We start from the raw sequence: 20553 nt of genomic DNA on the forward strand, positions 1-20553 counted from the left end.
ATAATAAGAAGTATGCATTGTATAATAAGGAGCATGCATTGTATAATAAGAAGTATGCATTGTATAATAAGGAGCATGCATTGTATAATAAGAAGTGCGCATTGTATGATAAGAAGCATGCATTGTATAATAAGAAGCATGCATTGTATAATAAGAAGCATGCATTGTATAATAAGAAGTATGCATTGTATAATAAGAAGTGCGCATTGTATAATAAGAAGTATGCAGTGTATAATAAGAAGTGTGCATTGTATAATAAGAAGTATGCATTGTATAATAAGAAGTATGCATTGTATAATAAGAAGTGTGCATTGTATAATAAGAAGTATGCAGTGTATAATAAGAAGTGCACATTGTATAATTAAGCAATAACCCCCGCCGAAGGCGGGTATACCACGAGATATTGCACAATTCACGACATATATGCACGAGCCACAGGCGAGTGCATATATGGAGTGAATTGTGCAATATCAAGTGGTATACCCGCCTTCGGTGGAGGGTTATTGCTATTATATTATACCAGTATATTGACAATTCGATAAAACTAGTAAAAACAGAGTTTACTTCCATCTACTAAAAGATCATGATTATGGCCCTCGAACATGAATATTTATAAGAATAGTATGCAGTTGTACGCTGAATGCATACAAAAATTACATGCGCAACACAGTTCAAATTGAATACAAACTAATTTTTATTCAGCATGAAAAAGAAACGTATCCACGGCGAATAGAGTAGCGTAAACACACAAATTAGCATAACAAAAGATGACCTTTTACTGACCGCGTCAACGCGATTTGAAATACAGGGTCGTGTACAGTTTGGGTCATTAAAACAACGGATTTTCCACGTTTTCATTCCGGTTTTTGTACAATTTGGATTGTAATTTGTCCATTGAAAGTACAGTTTTGAAATAAACCGCTTTTGTGACTCGTCATACTACTTGTAACTGTGGATATTTGACGTTCAGCGGTACTTGGTTCGACCGAAATTTGAGACGCGGCGGGACGCGGTGTATCATCTACGGCGACCTCAGTTCCAACATCTGACCTGGATACCTTTGGTATAACCAAAGTTTTGTGACAGTATGACTGACAAGTTTTGTCGTTGTTCTGGGGTAAGTTTGATGGTGTAAGATTAGATTGTCGCATCGTTTTTGTGACACGTACATGATATGCCTTGTCTCAACTCCGGCGGAAAGAAAGACTTTGCACGTCGTCGCTCTATGTCGGAAATAGATATGGACAGAATTATTGTTTACTATTTTTACTGATATTGTGTATCGTGTTATATTATTATACTGTTATATACATCGTTTGTACCGCCTAAAGCTTGAATGTAACAAAACGGGATACGACCTTGAACACTGTGCTATGAGCGAACGTGAGAGGCAACACCACAATATTTGTATTGACCAATCACAGTATTGTATATTTGTATCTAGTTTTCCCGCTCGAATTCAGAATCCCCACGAGGGTATTTAAGCATTCATTGTAATTGTTTCAGGGCTCTTCTATGTTATGTTCACGAATAAACAACTTGTGTTCTACTCTTGAAAGTACTTGTCTTGTCTGATTGCTGGACTGCTGGTATTATAAAGAATATTACGTCCAAAAATACGACTTCCCACATTTTTGGTGCCGAGACCAGGATAATGCCAGATCCAGCCCAGAATCCAGTTGAAGCGACAGATCCATTGCCTGATCTCAAAAAGAAACGCACAGTTTGCCGTGCTCAACTTACGAAGATCTTCAAAAAGGCAGAAGCAGAAATCGGACAATATGACGCTGAGGTTGACAAAACTAAAGCCTATGCCACGCTTCGAGCAACATACAAACTTGTTCAAGATAGATATGCAAGACTCATCGCTACTGATGAACAAATTTTCAACGCAACTCAAGACCCCGATCTGAGCAGCGACATAGAAGAGACAGACGACTATGAAATTCAGATCTCCGAGAGAAAAGAACTAATCGGACAATTTCTCGAGTCACGCGACCCCTCTACACTGAAAAAAGCTGCGACGGAGAATTTCAATGCCTCGTTTATCGCCGGAAAGCAAATCTCCGCGCAATCATCCGCTCAACGAAGAACCGTTCAACTACCGAAACTCGAATTACAGACATTTGCGGGAGATACACTAAAATGGGTTAGTTTCAATGATACATTCAATGCTGCCATACATAACGATGGTACACTTGACAATATCCAGAAGTTCACCTATCTGCGAAGCCTTCTGACAGGTGAAGCCGCACGCACAATTAAAGGACTTGATCTTACTGATGCCAACTACGCTAGCGCTTTGACATTACTCAGAGAAAGGTATGGACAGAAACAAGTCATAATCAGTGCCCACATGAAGTCACTGTGGGAACTACCAACGCCGACGGAAGATGCCACAAGTCTCCGTCACTTCTACGACTCGCTCGAATCCCATGTTCGCGGTCTACATGCACTGGGTGAAGACGAGAACTCATACGGAAAACTTCTTGTACCCATGATTCTAGAAAAACTGCCGACTGAAATACAACGTCTACTAGCAAGGGCACGTGGAGATGTCGCTTGGAACCTACCCGATCTCCGAAAAGCCATACTCACCGAAATTAAGATAAGTCAGGTTGGTAACAATAACATTTTAACAAATCAACCCACGATTACTGCTACCTTTCACACTACGACGCGAGGGCAGAAATCAGCTCGTCCGAAACGCCTTTGCGCCTACTGCAAAGGATCGCATTCGCCTTCCGAATGTACGGTTGTTACAGACACGAAGCGCCGTTTGGAGATCGTACGCCGAGACAAACTGTGTTATAATTGTTTAGCTAAGCATCTCGTTGGAAACTGTGCATCGAAACACACCTGCAGACACTGTCAACGTAAGCATCACTCATCGCTTCACATTCATGGATATAACCGCAGTAACCCAGGAAATAATAGCAGTGCCACAAATGGATCTAATCCCAGTGGGGATACTCGTCACAATTCTGGATTACCTGCAGATTCGGCCACTGGATATAATACACCGGTTTATTCGGCCAATAATGGAAATCCTACTAGCAGACCTACGAACGGATCTAATACAAATGGAAATAATACTTGTGTACATTTTACTTCAACCCTGAACTTTGCGCCAAAAGGGCCGGTTCTGCTCAAAACTGCTAAAATACCCGTTTCTGTCAATAATGGAACTATTGTCTCCGCTACTGTACTATTTGACGAGGGAGCTAATCGCACATTTGTTACTGAAAGTTTCGCCGACAAAATACACGCGAACACTACGCGTTCCGAAAACATTGATCTTGCTTCATTTGGGAACAAACATACACGCATACGCTCAATGAAAAAGGGGACATTCGATCTGCATACCATTTCCGGCAACAAAGCGAAAATTGACGCATTGCTCATACCAGAGATATCCACTTCGATGTCCAATCACGTCGATTCCGAACTATTGACACTTCCATATCTGAAAGGGCTACGCCTAGCTCACCCGGTTTCTAATGACACTTGTTACGACATCGACATTTTAATCGGTGCCGACTACTACTGGAATTTCGTCGGAGACGAAGTTATTCGTGGCAAAGGCCCTACAGCCGTGTCATCTCCTTTTGGTTACTTGTTATCTGGTCCCAAACTTAATGGGAAATCTACCGCTGCTGCTAATGTGCTACACGTAATGACTGACACTTGCAAAACTGACATTGCTATCACTTCATACTGGGACCTTGAGTCCATCGGCATCAAAGATGATACACGCTCTGATAACACGCCTACAAAGGAAACCGAATTCAAGTCGTATCGCGATACTCACCTGCGCCGAGAGGACAATCATTTTGTTGCTAAGTTACCATGGAAATCAGACCACGCTCCACTACCTACAAACTACAACGTTTCGAATTCGCGAACGCGATCCATGATTCGCCGTCTACCGCCAAATGTTGTTGATATTTACGATAGAATAATTACCGATCAAGAAAAACAAGGCTTCATTGAGGTCGTTAAGAACGATAACATTGCATGTGGTCATTACTTGCCACATCGATCCGTCAAAAAAGATTCCGAGACCACGCCAATTCGTATTGTATACGATTGTAGTTGTAAGAAGAACGCTGATTCTCCTAGCCTAAATGATTGTCTAATGACCGGACCTCCGTTACTCAACGACCTCACCTCGATACTACTACGATTTCGCGCAAATCCTATCGCATTGACAAGTGACATTGAGAAAGCTTTTCTCCAAATACGTCTTGAACCCGATGAACGAAAGTTTACAAAGTTTTTGTGGCTTTCTAATCCACGAGATATCGAGAGCGAATTCGTCACTTACCAATTCAAATCGGTTTTATTCGGCGCTGTGTGTTCGCCTTTCATTTTGAATGCCGTAGTCAAAACGCAGATGGAAGCTAATTCGGACATTCCAACCTCCTCCGATTTGAAACAGAACATATATGTGGATGACGTCATAACCGGCTGTACGTCTGAATCCGACGCCATACAATACTACAACGAGTCCAATCAACTAATGAGTTCTTGTGGTTTCAACCTTCGTTCATGGTCTTCGAACAATAATGAGATTCGTAAACTTGCCAGAAATGACAACAAACTGAAGACCGCGCCAGACGTCGGCATTCTTGGTATACAGTGGAATACCGAGAAAGATACACTTACTTACAGAGATATTAACATTCAATCACCGGGACATTTAATTACGAAACGCGACGTCGTCAGTCATACAGCGTCATTGTATGACCCGCTTGGTTTATTATCACCAGTACACGTAAAGGCAAAGTTGTTCATTCAAGACATCTGGAAAAAGAGAATCGATTGGGATGAACCTTTAAATGAGACTATGTTTAACAATTGGGAATCTATTGCTGGCGATCTAAATCAGATCACAAATACTACAATGAATCGTCAATATTTCAATGAAACCACAGATGACACAAACGATTGTGAACTGCACGTTTTCTCTGATGCTTCCATGAAAGCATATGGTGCTGTTGTTTACCTCAGGAAAAACAACAAAACTGCTATTGTTATGGCGAAAACCCGAGTCGCGCCGATCAACTGCAAAACACTGACTTTACCTCGTCTAGAGTTGATGGCAGCCTTAGTTGCCACGCGATTGAGTAAGTTTGTTTACAATGCGTTATCTCCGAAACTGAACATTACTGAACGCGTATTGTGGTGTGATAGCCAAATAACATTACATTGGATCCACAGTGATAAGAAATTGCCTTTATTCATCGCTAACAGAGTGAAAGAAATTACTGGCTTCAAACACGTGTATAAATATTGTCCAACAGTTGACAATCCTGCCGACCTCCTGACTCGAGGAATTACCGCAAAAGAATTGAACAATTCCAATCTTTGGTGGAATGGTCCACGGTGGCTTCCTGTGCAAGGAAATTGGCCAATCTGCACGCTTTTCGATTCACCTCTCTTCAGCGACGTTCAATGCGATGCGAATCCACGCTCCAATGACGTCACACATGAGGTCAACGAACTATGTACCGGGGATTCCCTTGTTCTACGTTCTAACGCCATCGACGAGTCCGCGGATGTCAACATCAATACTTCCGGGTTTCCTCGCGGCCCACAGATGCCGGTAAACGTAAACAGAGACACAGAACCACTCTCGTTGTCACATGGAGGTGAAAATAGAGATGACACAACGCAACAAAGTGATACTGATGCTAGACATTCTCGCCCAAAACGACGGGCTGCCATTGCGGCTAGACATTTTATACAAGATCGTCTCAAGGACTTGTGATTATACCCTGAAATTGTTTATCGGATATTGCCTGCCAATGTCTTGGATTAATTGCCGTTAATTGGTTGAACATTATGAAATATATTGACTTTTTGTTCTCAGTTGTTTACCTATGCGAGTAATATTTGAACACATTACATCGTGACATTTTATTATCATGATAGATATTTTTTCTAAAAACTTTAATGTTAACTTTGATTCAAAATGTTTGATTATTCAACTCTTATTACATGTTGTCTTCTATGATCATTGATAGCGTTGATTTAATACATCATTGCCTCGTATTTGTTAATATGACGTGTTTAGTCGATATTTTTTTGTGGCCGGGAGAATGTCGGAAATAGATATGGACAGAATTATTGTTTACTATTTTTACTGATATTGTGTATCGTGTTATATTATTATACTGTTATATACATCGTTTGTACCGCCTAAAGCTTGAATGTAACAAAACGGGATACGACCTTGAACACTGTGCTATGAGCGAACGTGAGAGGCAACACCACAATATTTGTATTGACCAATCACAGTATTGTATATTTGTATCTAGTTTTCCCGCTCGAATTCAGAATCCCCACGAGGGTATTTAAGCATTCATTGTAATTGTTTCAGGGCTCTTCTATGTTATGTTCACGAATAAACAACTTGTGTTCTACTCTTGAAAGTACTTGTCTTGTCTGATTGCTGGACTGCTGGTATTATAAAGAATATTACGTCCAAAAATACGACTTCCCACACTCTAATACAGTGGTTGGTGTACACTCTGCACAAATCTGCAGCTTTCGAAATTACCTTCATCATCTCCTGTAATTTATTTACCCATAGTGGAGAATTACAATACCATATATAGTCGTCGAATTCTGCGTTGTCCCGTGTTCTTTGAAACAGATGGCAATTACCCGGGTGCAATTTCACTGCAATTTTGTCAGCTAGAATTCGAACGCCGCTACGGGACACCAGTTGTTATTGGTGGCATACACTTTTGCCTGAGACTCATAGTTTTTTGCATTTTTTGTCCTTCAATCCCTCAATCTTATCTAGTACTTAAAGATCATGTTTTCTTTGTTGGAGGTTCGCAATCCATCTCAAAGTCACAACACGGAGAACACAGCGTTCTGGCGTTCGTTTAGGCACCTCACGGTGTTGAAGGACGATGGTTTAGGTTTGTGTGACGAACGACAATCACCCAACAACGACCGACGCTCACAACTTGGATCCCACCATTAACAAAAAGCAATATTATGGTTGTATAACTTTTCAGATGTTTCAATTCAGTATTTTTTTTCAATATTCTTCCAAAATTCAACCATTATATTTCCCTAAAAATCAAATAATACCGGTTTTATGTATTTCCGTATTAAACCTGTAGTCAATTCATGTTCCAGGACCACTTGGTTTAGCCGTGCATTATCAGCCAATATACCATGGATTGCATATGCAAATTTTGTGTTTGGACCAATCAAATCAATGGATTAACACCATCAATATACTGGTATAATATAATAAGAAGTATGCAGTGTATAATAAGAAGTGCACATTGTATAATAAGAAGTATGCAGTGTATAATAAGACGTGTGCATTGTATAATAAGAAGTATGCATTGTATAATAAGAAGTATGCATTGAATAATAAGAAGTATGCAGTGTATAATAGGAAGTATGCAGTGTATAATAAGAAGTATGCAACTGGTTACTTATGGGCGAGTTCAATGCCAGGACAGGTCAAGATTTTGATTATATTATTGGCGATTCTTTAGACCACATTCAAACTTCAACTGAAAGTTATGTAGAGGATACCTTTGAGATTAAGAGAAATTCAAAAGATATGCTTAAAAATAAATTTGGGAATAGTCTGCTTGAATTGTGTTGTGAATATTCAATTCATTTCCTGAATGGTAGATTGGGGGGCAGATTTAGCAGGGGAGTTCACATGTACAGCTAACAGGAGATCCAGTGTGGTGGATTATGTTATAGCATCGACTCCACTATTTCAAAACATTACCAGTTTTTGTGTAGGGGACAGAGGTGATTCAGACCATTTCCCATTATTGTGTTTTATGAATATTAAGTTGTTGAATAACACATCAGAGGAATCTGAAACACTTTATTATACGTATTCACCATTTAAATGGGATAAGGAAAAGAGTCACTTCTTTCTAGAAAATATGATGTCCAATAAGGGGGTAAATATGATAAATCAGGTTCTAAATTCTAATACAGAATGTGTAAATGATATTATCGAAAATCTGTATAATGTTTTAAACTGGGCAGCTAGTGATTTCAGGAAACGTGCATATTGTGGCAAAGGTGTTCACAGGCAGCCATACTCGACCTGGTTTAATACACATTGTATGTCAGCTAAACGTGACATGTACTCTGCATTACGTAAATTCAGAAAGCATGATGGTCTTGAAAGCTTACAAAATTATAAAACATTAAAGGTAGCTTTTAAAAAGGTATGTGAAAAAAACAAAAAGTAAATTCAAACGTGATGCTTGTAAGAATTTACGAGAGGTAGATAGAAATGATTTGTGGAAACAGGTCAAACGGTTCACGGGAGTCAGTAAGCATTGTCCAAACATTGCACCGACAAAATGGCTGCAACATTTTGAAATACTTCACAACCCCGAAAGACAAAAGTCACCTTTAGATGCCACAGTTGAGCAATATTTAGAAGATTTTGATTACGCGGGCAATAGTCAGGATGGCAGTATAGATGAAATTTTGAATAGGAAAATTTCAGAAATAGAAATTTTACATGCACTGAAAAAACTAAAAAAATGACAAATCCCCTGGACCGGATGGCATTCCCAATGATTTTTATAAAGCTGCCAAATATATACTTGTTCCCGCTCTAATGTTCATGTTTAATGTTATTTTTGACACCGGTGTCTTTCCAAATGAATGGTGTAAAGGTATAATAGTACCAATACATAAAAAGGGAAGTATGACTGATCCACAGAATTACAGGGGAATTACCTTATTAAACTCAATGAGTAAAATTTTCACATCAATATTGAATATAAGACTGGTAAAATGGGCAGATGCTGTGGGTTGTATTACAGATTGTCAGGCAGGTTTTCGCAAAGGTTATAGTACGGTTGATAACATCTTTGTCTTGCATGTTATGGTTCAAAAATATTTGAGTAAATCAAAAGGTAGATTTTATTGTGCATTTGTGGATTTTAGCAAAGCTTTTGATTCAGTAGACCATAACTTATTATTGTATAGACTATGTATAGAGGGTATTAGTGGGAAAATGCTTATTATTTTGAAGTCCATGTACAAAGATGTCAAAGCCTGTGTTAAATCGCAGCAAGGTATTACAAACTACTTCTCTTGTCATGTTGGGGTACGTCAGGGATGCATGATTAGTCCATTTTTATTTACATTATTCATCAATGAACTCAATACTATGTTAAAAAATTCAGGTCACGTGGGTATTCAAATCTCACAGGAACTTCTAAACTTATTTTCACTTTTGTATGCAGGTGATGTGGCCATTTTTAGTGATTCTCCTATTGGCTTACAGAGACTTCTGTCGATTTTGGAAAAATTTTGTACACTTTGGAAAATGTCGGTAAACTTAAGTAAAACAGAAATTATAGTTTTTAGACGCGGGGGCATTGTTAAGAAAAGTGAAAACTGGGCTTTTGGAGGGACACAGATTAATACAGTAAGTTACTACAAATACCTTGGTTTATTGATCTCTAGTAGAAATTCATGGTCAATGGCTGTAAATACATTAGCAAGACAAGCACAAAAAGCGATGGGGGCAATTTTTCGCATGATACATAATACTGGGAGTCTTCCATATAATGATTATTTTAAATTATTTGATGGTATGATTTTACCAATTTTGAGTTACGGATCAGAGATATGGGGACATAATAGGTATCAGGTAGTAGAAAGAGCCCAGTTAAAATATTGCAAAGCTTTTTTAGGAGTTAAGTCTTCCACATCGGACGTTGCAGTACTCGGAGAGTGTGGTAGATACCCTATATATAATTATACAATCAAAAAGTGTATGAAATACTGGCTAAGACTATTAAGCATGCACCCAAGTAGAGTTGCTAAGCAAGCTTATAAACTTGCGCTCAATCTTGATGAAAATGACAGAACGTCATGGGCAACACACATAAAATCTATTCTTTTTGAGTTTGGTTTTGGTGAAGTGTGGTTTTGGCAGGGTCCTGGTGACCCTGAAGCCTTTCTTTGTCAATTCATGTCAAGGGCAAATGATATTTTCAGACAAAATTGGAGAGCGGAGGTGTGTACAAAAGACAAACTACGTACATATTGTAATTTCAAAGTCCTATTCCAGAGGGAAGATTATTTATTATTTATTAGTAATGTTAAATTGAGAAGAACATTATCATGCTTTAGATGTTCCAGTCATGTATTGGCAATAGAGGGCGGCAGGATCATGGGGCTTGACATTGATTTTAGACTTTGTCGAGTCTGTGACATGATGGAAGTAGAGGACGAATATCATTTCATTATGATATGTCCTCTGTATGAGATGCTTAGAAAGCGGCTCATTCCCATTTGGGCTTATACAAATCCATCTGTAAATAAGTTTTATTCTTTAATGTCATGTAATTCATTTGAAATTATTAGTAACTTAGCTGTTTTTATACAAAATGCATTTAAGTTGAGACAAGATATACTTGACCTTTGACCAAAGATTTGTTGCATCAGTATTGTAATAAGCAAAAGGGGCCAGTGGCCTATAAGAGCAAATAAAAAATATATATATATATAAGAAGTATGCAGTGTATAATAAGAAGTGCGCATTGTATAATAAGGAGCATGCATTGTATAATAAGAAGTGTGCATTGTATAATAAGAAGTGTGCATTACTTACTAAAACATTTGAGGCCAACAGTTTCACCATGGTCACAATTGTGTATCAAGCTGAATTCGCATTGCATTATGCTCTGTTCCCTTCCCTGGCATCCCATATCATCTGCCCATATCGGTGCACTATCTGTTCCATAGTATGATTTATGGAAATGTTGCTGGGATCCATACGCGAAAGCTGTGTAAGAATTCCCGCAAAATGTTATTTATAACATGTATGTAACTTGCACTTCACGCTTTTAGTTTCGTTGTTATTGTTAGAAAAGTATAATAATGATATATAATATGAGTTTATTACGAGAATAGCGGAGGTATTCAGATTTCCTTATACGATAGGATGAAAATACCCCGTAAAATACCGCAAAATTACGGCATTTGGCGTTACGGCGACAGATGTATAATAATAATAATAATATGTCTTTCCACATAGAAAATTGAACCAAACTCAAATTATTTCAACATATATAGTATTTGTGCGCGAAATTAGTAATAAGTATATAAAATAAAAATATCAATCAATAATAAATACACTCACAGAGTTCTTTGCAAACAATGTTGGCTTCGATAACATCAAAGTAATCATCACATATGTATCCCCATGTACCATTTCGATAAACTTGCAAGCGTCCTTCATTGTGCGACGGTCCACCAAATAGGCGAACGGGTGCTGATAGTTACAACACAAAATGTATTTATTGTTTCAGAATATATATTTGCTGGAATGATGTATGTAAGTTACACTACATGTATTTGATTCACAAAGAATAACATTATCTGGCATAGCACGAAACCTCACCTGCACATGCGGCACTTGCATCTTGGGCATGAGTACAAGAAGTAGAACCACTGGTGGCCTTGGGGCATGAAATGATAGAGTTCTCTGTGCCATCACACTGCACGTTTTCGTACCATATCTGTCCAGACCCTTGTCCATAGTGAGCACTCGGGTAAGCGACTCCACCGAATGGAAAACCTTGAAGGAACAAAATGGTACCACTAATAAAAACTTGTGGTAATAAATTATAAAGAACATAATCTAGGATTCATAAATAAACGCTGCTCGGACTGATAAGTATGATATATTGAAGATAATATTTGGTAATCGTAGTCCTAAATAACTATTAAAAATAGCTACATCCAAACTGGTAGCTATTTTTAATAGTTATTTAGGACTACGATTACCAAATATTATCTTCAATATATCATAATCTAGGATTCGATGACTGACCGCTTTTTCGATTCGAAAAAGAAAGTATAGTATTTTTAGGTGTATAATTTGACATATGATGTAAAACGCTATTTTAAAAGACATAACAGAAAATGTCGTTTATTTACCTAGTTCTCTGCATATAACTTCAGCGTCTCTGTTATCCCAGTTTGTGTCACATATCGTTCCCCATTGTCCTTGGTGGTACACATCAACACGACCTTCGTACGGAAGACGGCCACCCACAAACTGGAATGGTGCTGAGGAAACATATACGAAACGATCAATACATTGAAGTGTTACAGCTACACTGTCGTATCACGACTTCTTGTTGGATATATTACCTCAGTGCAAATTAAATGCTACATAGCAGAATTGTTTTCAGTTTGAAGATGTTTAAATCGGAGATTTATGGCGGGGTATCCATGCCAAAATTACATTTCGGTATTTCATTTGTATATTTAATTATTTATTTATATATGTGATCATTTCATTCCTTTATTTTTTATCATTTCATTCTAATATACGCCAAATGAAATAATTTCATTAGTTTTTTGATAGTTTTCTTTGAATAAAACACCATTTTATTCGGACATTTCATTATAAATTCAAATATGCAATCTTTTCGTTCGAGCATTTCGTTACTTTATTTAAGTTTCCGAATATTTCTTTCCTTTGCTTTGGAACAACGCTCAGTGAGCGCGCATTCGCCATTTGCTTTGTCACGTACGGAGTCACCACGCATTAGTGTGTTAACTTCCATTTGAGTGTACAGTCATTAAACGTTTGCTTATTAATTCTTCGCATCTAAGGTATCTAGAATCGTCTTGAAAAGTAAAATATGGTGGACCAAACTTCGTCCAATTGTTCTATGCTCGATCGAAGAAGACATTAGAATATTGCTTTGACTTTGTTAATGGAAAATAACAGTTTTGATGTATCCGCTAATGTGAGTCCTGGTAATTAGCATGTGATTCATTCTGACAGCAGTGTCCCAGGCACTTGGGAACAGTATTTTTGAATCGTAGTCGATCCGAACCTGCGGCCTTGGATATACCTTCGTCGTCAGGGATGAATTTACAAGTCTCGGTAATTTTCGTTATCGCGAATGTGCATTTGCGATTACCAAAAATAAATACATAAAATAAAATATATGAAAACAAAAACAAGGATTGCTTTTGACGCTGTTTAAAACAAATATAAATAAATGCATTCAAATGTTGGGAATTATAGAAATTGGAAAGCCTACAGAGACAATGGCTGACGAAGTTGAAAATCGATTTGAAAGTGAGTTTTTGTTTTATGGGGCAGTGTTTAGGCAAGTTGTTATTTCAACCCCTTCGGAAGAGGTTTATTTATTACCAAGTGCCCAAACAATTTAAAGTCGATAAACCAGCCCAACCAAACAATACTTTCTTGTCTGTCGATCTTATATAATTCATTTTCACTAACAAAGCATGACATGCTTGCCTATATCGGAAAAGCATGAGACATCAGTTTGACCCTTCAGAGTACGTAACTTCACTATTCCAATTTGCGTCATGAAAATTAACTACATATATATATTTATTATAATAAATAACAAAATATGCAACTAGTGGCAAACTACTACTCACGTTTGCATTCTATATTAGTATTGTCAGAAACAGTACATCTTCTGGCATCTAGTGGAGGACATGGAGGACACTCAAATATGGATTGCTCTTCCCCTTGACAATCTACATTAGTCATCCAAACTGGTTTCGTCTGCACACCAAATAAACCAGGCGGGAGAATTACTTTCACCCCGAGAGGAAACCCTGTAAATCAAATGTACTGAGTTTAGTTGCGTTTCCTGCATTATTGCATAAACGCTAAAGAGGAAAGTATGTTCATTCGAGGAAATGGTTTGGATGAACTATATTAAAATACATTACCAAGTTCCTTGCATACAACATTGGCGTCGTTCTCATCGAAGCCACTGTTACAAACCAAGCCCCACTGTCCGTTATGGTACACCTCAACACGACCATCAAAGTACGAAATGCCATCAACCATGCGAACATTATCTGTGAGAAAAACGTGTTTATATAGACAATGAGCCAAACACACAAATAATTGTGTCTGTACATTGCTCTGGTTGCAACATTCATGTTATACCGCGATCGAACATCGAGTGATGTAAAAATAACTCAGCTTAATACCGGGAACACAATAATTTGATTGGATAGTTGCTTACCCGAACATCCTATCAGAACATCATTGCATGTCTGCACCCCACTGGTTTCCGCTGGGCATTCCATAATACTTTTCTCAGTCCCAGAACATTCGAGATTATTCAGAAGAATTGGACCAGGGCCATTCGGGATGAAAAGATCATTCTTATTTAAAGAGGGATCCATGCCTGGAAACCCTGTAGAAAGCAGAAGACATCGACGGCGCGGGCATTATTATTTTTTCCATTGATGGCAATTCACAAGAAAATAACATATTTTTACTTAAAACGGGAGGGTCGTCACCTGCGCACGCGCGGGAATTGAGTCCCAAGCGACGATAACAACACACGCTAAAAGCGTAAACGCTCATGGATAGACGATTGTGTGTAAACAATAACAGGCTATGGCAATCTGACGCATGCGCAGGTGACGACTCCCCCGCTTTACACCACTTTCAGCATGGTATGTGTACATTTATTATTTGTTGTTTACTGTTGATGCTCAAAACCACACAAATATACATGAAAACAATTGCACCAAGGTATTCTGTTTTTCAAACTATTAATAACACAATTGGAACTATTTCGGGATAATTGGATTCGCTTAACATGTGCTACTGTAGGGTAGTATTGTTCTTAATTTCCTCATTTCTGATATCAATACAAGAAATTATCAGAAACAAATCTAAAACGAACAAATAAAATATTTTTGTGAAAACAAACCATTACAGTAGCACATTTTAAGCGAATCCAATTATCCCGAAATAGTTCCAATCGTGTTTAATAGTTTTGTTTTATTTCAAAAATAAAATGAACAATTTTAAATCAATATATTGGCGTTTCAACAATGGGCGTTTTCTCACTAACTAGTTTGTTGTTTATTTGTTTTTGCATACTGATAGAGGAAGCATACTGATAATTATTTATAGTATTTTATATTTATCATGAACACGCTGTTCTTACATTAACATATTTTAGATTGGTCAACAAATAACGTGTTACACATCCACAAAGCTTCGTTGAGTTTTATTACATTATTGTAGTGTTAGTTTAACTAACGGTGGCTGATACTTTCAGTTTCACTCGAGTGTGATGCTTCGGTGTATGGCAGTGAAGTAATGGCTCTTTCGGTGATAAGATGCGAAATTGTAAATGGTGTCGGGTTATTGACATCGGCTGAAACCAATGTGAGCGGGCGATCGTTCAACGTGGCTTCAATCTCAATGAAGAGTGTCTGTAGCATCTCAATGCAATTACTCTCTCCCACTGGTAACTGCACCACGTAATGTTCGGTGTATCGTGCTTCTAAATGAAGCCGCAAAACTTTCTACTGTTGCAGTACCCCTGGAAAATCCCCAGTTTAATATTTCGAGTCTAGCATAGGAACCAAGTTATTCGACGGAATCCCAAATACTTGTTCAGTATTAAAATGTCAGCCGACATCACTTTCAGTGACAATACAATACAAGTCACTGTCAGGATACTGGCCAGTATGAATGTAGGTTGTTATCGACACAGGAGTGGTCAGTACGAGTAGCACTAGAGAAAAAAATGTACTAGATCTAGTGGTGTAATGGTACTAGATTTAGTCCTAAAATATCACTCATTCGAATGTCAAAATATACAATGTGAACGCCATTGTTATTAGGGTATACATAGTATACTCAGTCCAAAGTTTACTGACCCATAATTATAGTTTGCTTGGAACACAAAACAGTATTCATGTTTCAACGAGTCTAGAGTCTTATAAGGAAAAATAGCAAGTCTGCTTATTGTGAGGGTCAGCAAGAGGTATTTTCGTAAGCTGTAACCAATTGTTTTTATTTTCGTAATAATGTAATTTAAATAAATAGGAATTGTAAATTTGTAGACATTGGCAAGGTGTAAAATGTAATCAACTATATTATTCGTCTGTAATTCGATCTTATTTTTTGTAAACGTATAAAGCATTTCCCACCTTAAATGTCGCAATTCTTACGCAATTCCCAATTTTGATTCTTTTTGATTCAACACAAATTATCATATATATTATAAAGCTGTAAAATGTAATTAGGAATTTGCCCTATCTGTAAAGTTAGACTGTCGACAGTCCTCGGGCCTAATATAATTGTGTTTCCTAGACATTCCGATCGAACCACGAAGGCATTTGATGGGAAATGCGCAACATTTCACGCGTGGGACTTTAGTCCCGAGAGACTCTCCCCGTCTGCATGTTTCTAGTTAATATGAATAATTCAAAGTTGATGCTGACGTCACGAAATAAATTATATTAACACAATGTATGCACATTTATTCTAAATGACCCCATGAATGCGTTAGTTGTTCACGTTATGAACACAATTAATACGACTCTGCATAAAAACATGGATGAGTTCAGGAAGAAATTTCAACAAACTAAGCGAGAGTTATTAGAAAGGTCGCAGGCAACTGAAAGTGAGGGATCCCTGGTTTCGAAACGAGTTCTTTTTGACAAGACGAATGTCAACACGGCACGCTGACGAACACATCTCTCCCCTCTGTGTAGCTTGTGATTGTGTCTGGTATTTTTTTTCAAAAAATATAATGGTAGTCTAAACTTTCCAGCACTTTTATAATACATTCGTCCAGATTTGTTTGTGTCATGATATCAAAAACTGCCGTGGAAAGTGTCGCGATCGCGTATAGTACAGTTAAAACAAACTTTGCAGATTGAAGCATCTACATTGCTGTTGCAGCTATTTTTTTTTTCAAAAATAAATTATTTTAAATATAATGTTGCGTGGTAATATGGATGTGTTTATAAGCTTTACCATGAATTTGAGAGAGGGTCGGCAGATCAGTATAGCAAATGTCTCTGTTAATTTTAGCCACCACATTACGCCCTATTCAAGTGTATGGTTGGATGGGGTTAAGAGAGAATAGCAGGTACAGATTACAGAAAATAAAATGAAAGTTACATTTACAGTAAAAAAAGGTTTTTTACACTTTACAGATAAAGCAAATTCCTAATTACATTATTTTAATATACTTGATAATTTGTGTTTAAGAATCAATATTGGAAATTTCGTACGAATTACGACATTTAATGTTGAAAATGCTTTACACGTTTACAAAAAATAAAATCTTAAAGTTTGTAAAAACTACGGACAAATAAAATAGCTGAGTACATTTTACACTTTGCCCCTGTCTACGAGTTTGCGTTTTTTTATTACATTATTACGTAAATAAAAACAGTTGATTACAGCTTACGAAAATACCCTTTGCTGACCCTCTGGTTGAGCTATGGTAATGTGAACACGTTGGCATCATCAGGTCAAAGAACACCGTCCCAGGTCAAAACATGGCGGATATTCATTTCTACAGCATCGAGCGTTTAAAATGCGACAGGAATAATTCGCTTACGATAAAATAAGTTGAAATTTATTTGCATTTCATAACAAATCAACGAATTTATATTTTGCATGTTATTATAATCAGTACTCAACAATTAATCAGCAATTGTGACCGGATTGCGCTACCGCGATCATTTGCTACTAAGCAATGCATTTGTGTTCGTTTTTATTTGAAACATCTTTTAGAATAATTATATTTTCGTTACTAATAAAATGAAAAAATTATTGCATTTGGCGCACGAGGTTCGTTAATGTGTTGTTTTTTGGAGGAAGATGCGCTGGGTGACCTTGTAATAAAATTTTAGACGGTCTATTTTCCAATCCAGCAAGAAAAAAATGTATAAAACTTTAGATTAGCTTATGCATTAGTTTATTTCGTTTTGAGTGGTCCAACTACCGGCGTTGAAAGTTCAATGATAATACAAGTTCCCAACATATATTTGATGATCATTTTTTAAATTTTGTACCCTAAATAAGGGTCCATCAGCCGTGAAATCGGCGATTTTTGGATAGGCGAATTTACGGCAGAATCCAGTATTCACAGATGATAATGGTCACAAAGACCAAATCTCATTTTCAAGATGATAAATTGGTGTAATGCACTATGTGATATTTGCTCACCTAATTCCTTACATACGACTGTAGCCTCAGCATCATCCCAGTCAGTGTCACATACTCTTCCCCACTCATCTTTGTAAACTTCCAGTCGCCCCTGCCGAGGGGAAGGTCCGCCCACCAAACGCAATAAAGCTGATTACAAAAACCAAATCATTGTTAACTATATGTCAAAATCCCTACAATTATATTGTTCCAAAATCTGCCTGTTAATAACAATAGACATTGTTTTTATTTGATACATCGAACTTAAATATTAAAATATTAACCTTTTATTTTTGCGATAAAAAACAAACACTTTGATTCAGTATTACATTGCTACAGAAATCAAAACAATTGACAACATGTTCCTTTTACCATAAGATTTATGCCTTGGAAGTTTTTATTGGAAATAATACACCTAAATATGACGTACCATTACATACGATTCCCACATCCCTATTGTGACTACATCTTGACATGCTCGTTGTTCGGATCGATGGACAATAAGCAACATTAGGTTCATGACCAAAACAATATTGCTGTTCCATCCATATACGACCAGTCCCACGACCATAATATGCTCTCCGTGGAATAGTCGTCAGTCCGAGACTTAAGCCTGTAACAATGTGAAGATATAATTTTGAACTAATTCCCCACCTACAATTTTAATGAGCGAGTTTGAAAAACGGGTACAATTGCAAGAACTACGTATACATACCAAGCTGTAGACAGACCACACCACCGTCACTATCGTAAAACCCATCATCACACACTGTGCCCCACTCGCCATTTAATTTAACTTCAAGCCGTCCTTGATACGGGGTATGCCCGTTTAAACGTACTTCGGGATCTGTAAGACGTTGGACATAATGTAAACATTAATCGCTACCTCGGAAAGAATACACATGATAGGCGCCTGACTTGTTTATCTAGCAGTCAGTCATTGCTATTACTCAACTGTATAATTAGTACAAAATAGTGTGGGTAGGTAGGTAGTAGGCGGGTATATGGCATGATTAAGACAGCATCGAATTCTACAATCACCGTATCATGATGAGATGCATATTTCAGGGGGAAGTATAATGATAATATGATTATTCGTCACTGACCTATGCAGTTGACTCCAGCTGCCATCAAACCACTGTCTGCAGTTGTACTATGCCAGCAGTTGCGAACACTATGTTCTGTTCCAGTGCATTGGACCATGTCCCCCCAAAGAGGTCCATGACTTGCATCGTAAGCGGGGCAGCAATCGTCCATATTGGCTCCCAGAGTAAAACCTATAAGGTAATGAGTAGTTTTGTAACGTTACTATTCCAACAAACGTACAAACGACAACAAGAAATGAACAAATCAATCAAAGCATAAAATATACAATACATGTTTAAACGTACCTAGCTCTTTACATACAACATTGGCATCAGTAATTTCCCACATTGTATTGGCTATAGATCTCCAAGCACCATCAGAATAAATCTCTACTCTTCCTTCGTGATTTCTAGTTCCATCAACCAAACGGACTGTGGCTGAAAACAAAGCATAATTTTTGTTGGTTTTCACCTTGAAATATTATTGTCATTTTACATTATTATGGAAATCGACAAATTCATATTTACCTGCAACAGTCGAAATATATAGTACATGTTGTAAATAAAAAAAAAAAGAAAACACAGGAAATTTTTAAAATCAAATTAAACGCTTGAAGATATAACTTAATACTTACGTTTACAGATCAACTCAGCATCTTGACTGTACTTGTGATTGTTGAAGGGCATTCCTTGAGGCGTGTTTCACTACCACTACATCCTACTTGATCCAGGGATAGGTTACCAACTCCACTGCCAAAGTAATTTCGAGATACTACTCGCTTGGCACCCAGTATGTGACCTGATTTTATGAGCCAAACATGGAATAGTGAAAAGCGAAAAAGAGTGGCAACACAGATGCCAAACAAATCAGACAAAATTACATATGCACGAACAAAATTTGCTCATAGATAGATCCTCTGACTTACCCAATTCTTTACAGACCACTTCAATATCATTAATATCCCAGCCATTGTTACAAATCGATCTCCATTCACCTGACTCGAAATATTCCACTCTTCCTTCGTATGGTGTATGGCCACCAACAAGATGAACCGATTGCGCTATAACAAATATGAGGATGTACACAAATTCACCAGGCGAGTTTTCAAAGATCACAATTTGTTGATTGCGTATGTTCCGTATGTTAAATGGCTAACAATTGAGTAAATCGAAGACATTTAAGTGTTTAGTGGCCGAAAGATCATGCTTAAGATATTGGATAACGGTATAGTTCTGAGCAGTTATACTCCTAGGCGATTGGTCGGAAAGTCGGTATTTACCTTTTGAGTGGTGTTTGGATTAAGTGATTTGACGAATACTAATTTATTGTTCTAGCATAATTGTTAATGGTTGTTTGGAATTGTGTGACTAGATTCTGACTTCTGTACCAACAATCGTGATGGGGTTTAAATGTAAAAGCTGGAATGACGAAACTGTAGTTGGCGTGTGAAAGGTTCATAG

General features: G+C 37.5%; 2 protein-coding genes across 2 annotated transcripts; one reads left to right on the forward strand and one right to left on the reverse strand.

Annotated features, from left to right (window-relative positions):
* Window positions 1-1654: 1654 nt before the first annotated feature.
* Window positions 1655-5773, forward strand: LOC146736553 (uncharacterized). Its single transcript, XM_085505290.1, has one exon. It carries the CDS (start codon window positions 1655-1657, stop codon window positions 5771-5773), a length of 4119 nt encoding a protein of 1372 aa, XP_085361416.1.
* Window positions 5774-9669: 3896 nt separating this feature from the next.
* Window positions 9670-18483, reverse strand: LOC144349532 (scavenger receptor cysteine-rich domain superfamily protein-like). The gene is made up of 10 exons (XM_085505292.1): window positions 18438-18483; window positions 18029-18157; window positions 14061-14234; window positions 13759-13890; window positions 13459-13641; window positions 11971-12102; window positions 11432-11608; window positions 11171-11302; window positions 10640-10813; window positions 9670-9770 (listed from the first exon to the last, which is right to left on the reverse strand). Exons 1-10 carry the CDS (start codon window positions 18481-18483, stop codon window positions 9670-9672), a joined length of 1380 nt encoding a protein of 459 aa, XP_085361418.1.
* Window positions 18484-20553: the final 2070 nt, after the last annotated feature.

The sequence above is a fragment of the Saccoglossus kowalevskii genome, chromosome 11, assembly GCF_978046115.1.
Source record: "Saccoglossus kowalevskii chromosome 11, keSacKowa6.1, whole genome shotgun sequence".
NCBI classification, from domain to species: domain Eukaryota; kingdom Metazoa; phylum Hemichordata; class Enteropneusta; family Harrimaniidae; genus Saccoglossus; species Saccoglossus kowalevskii.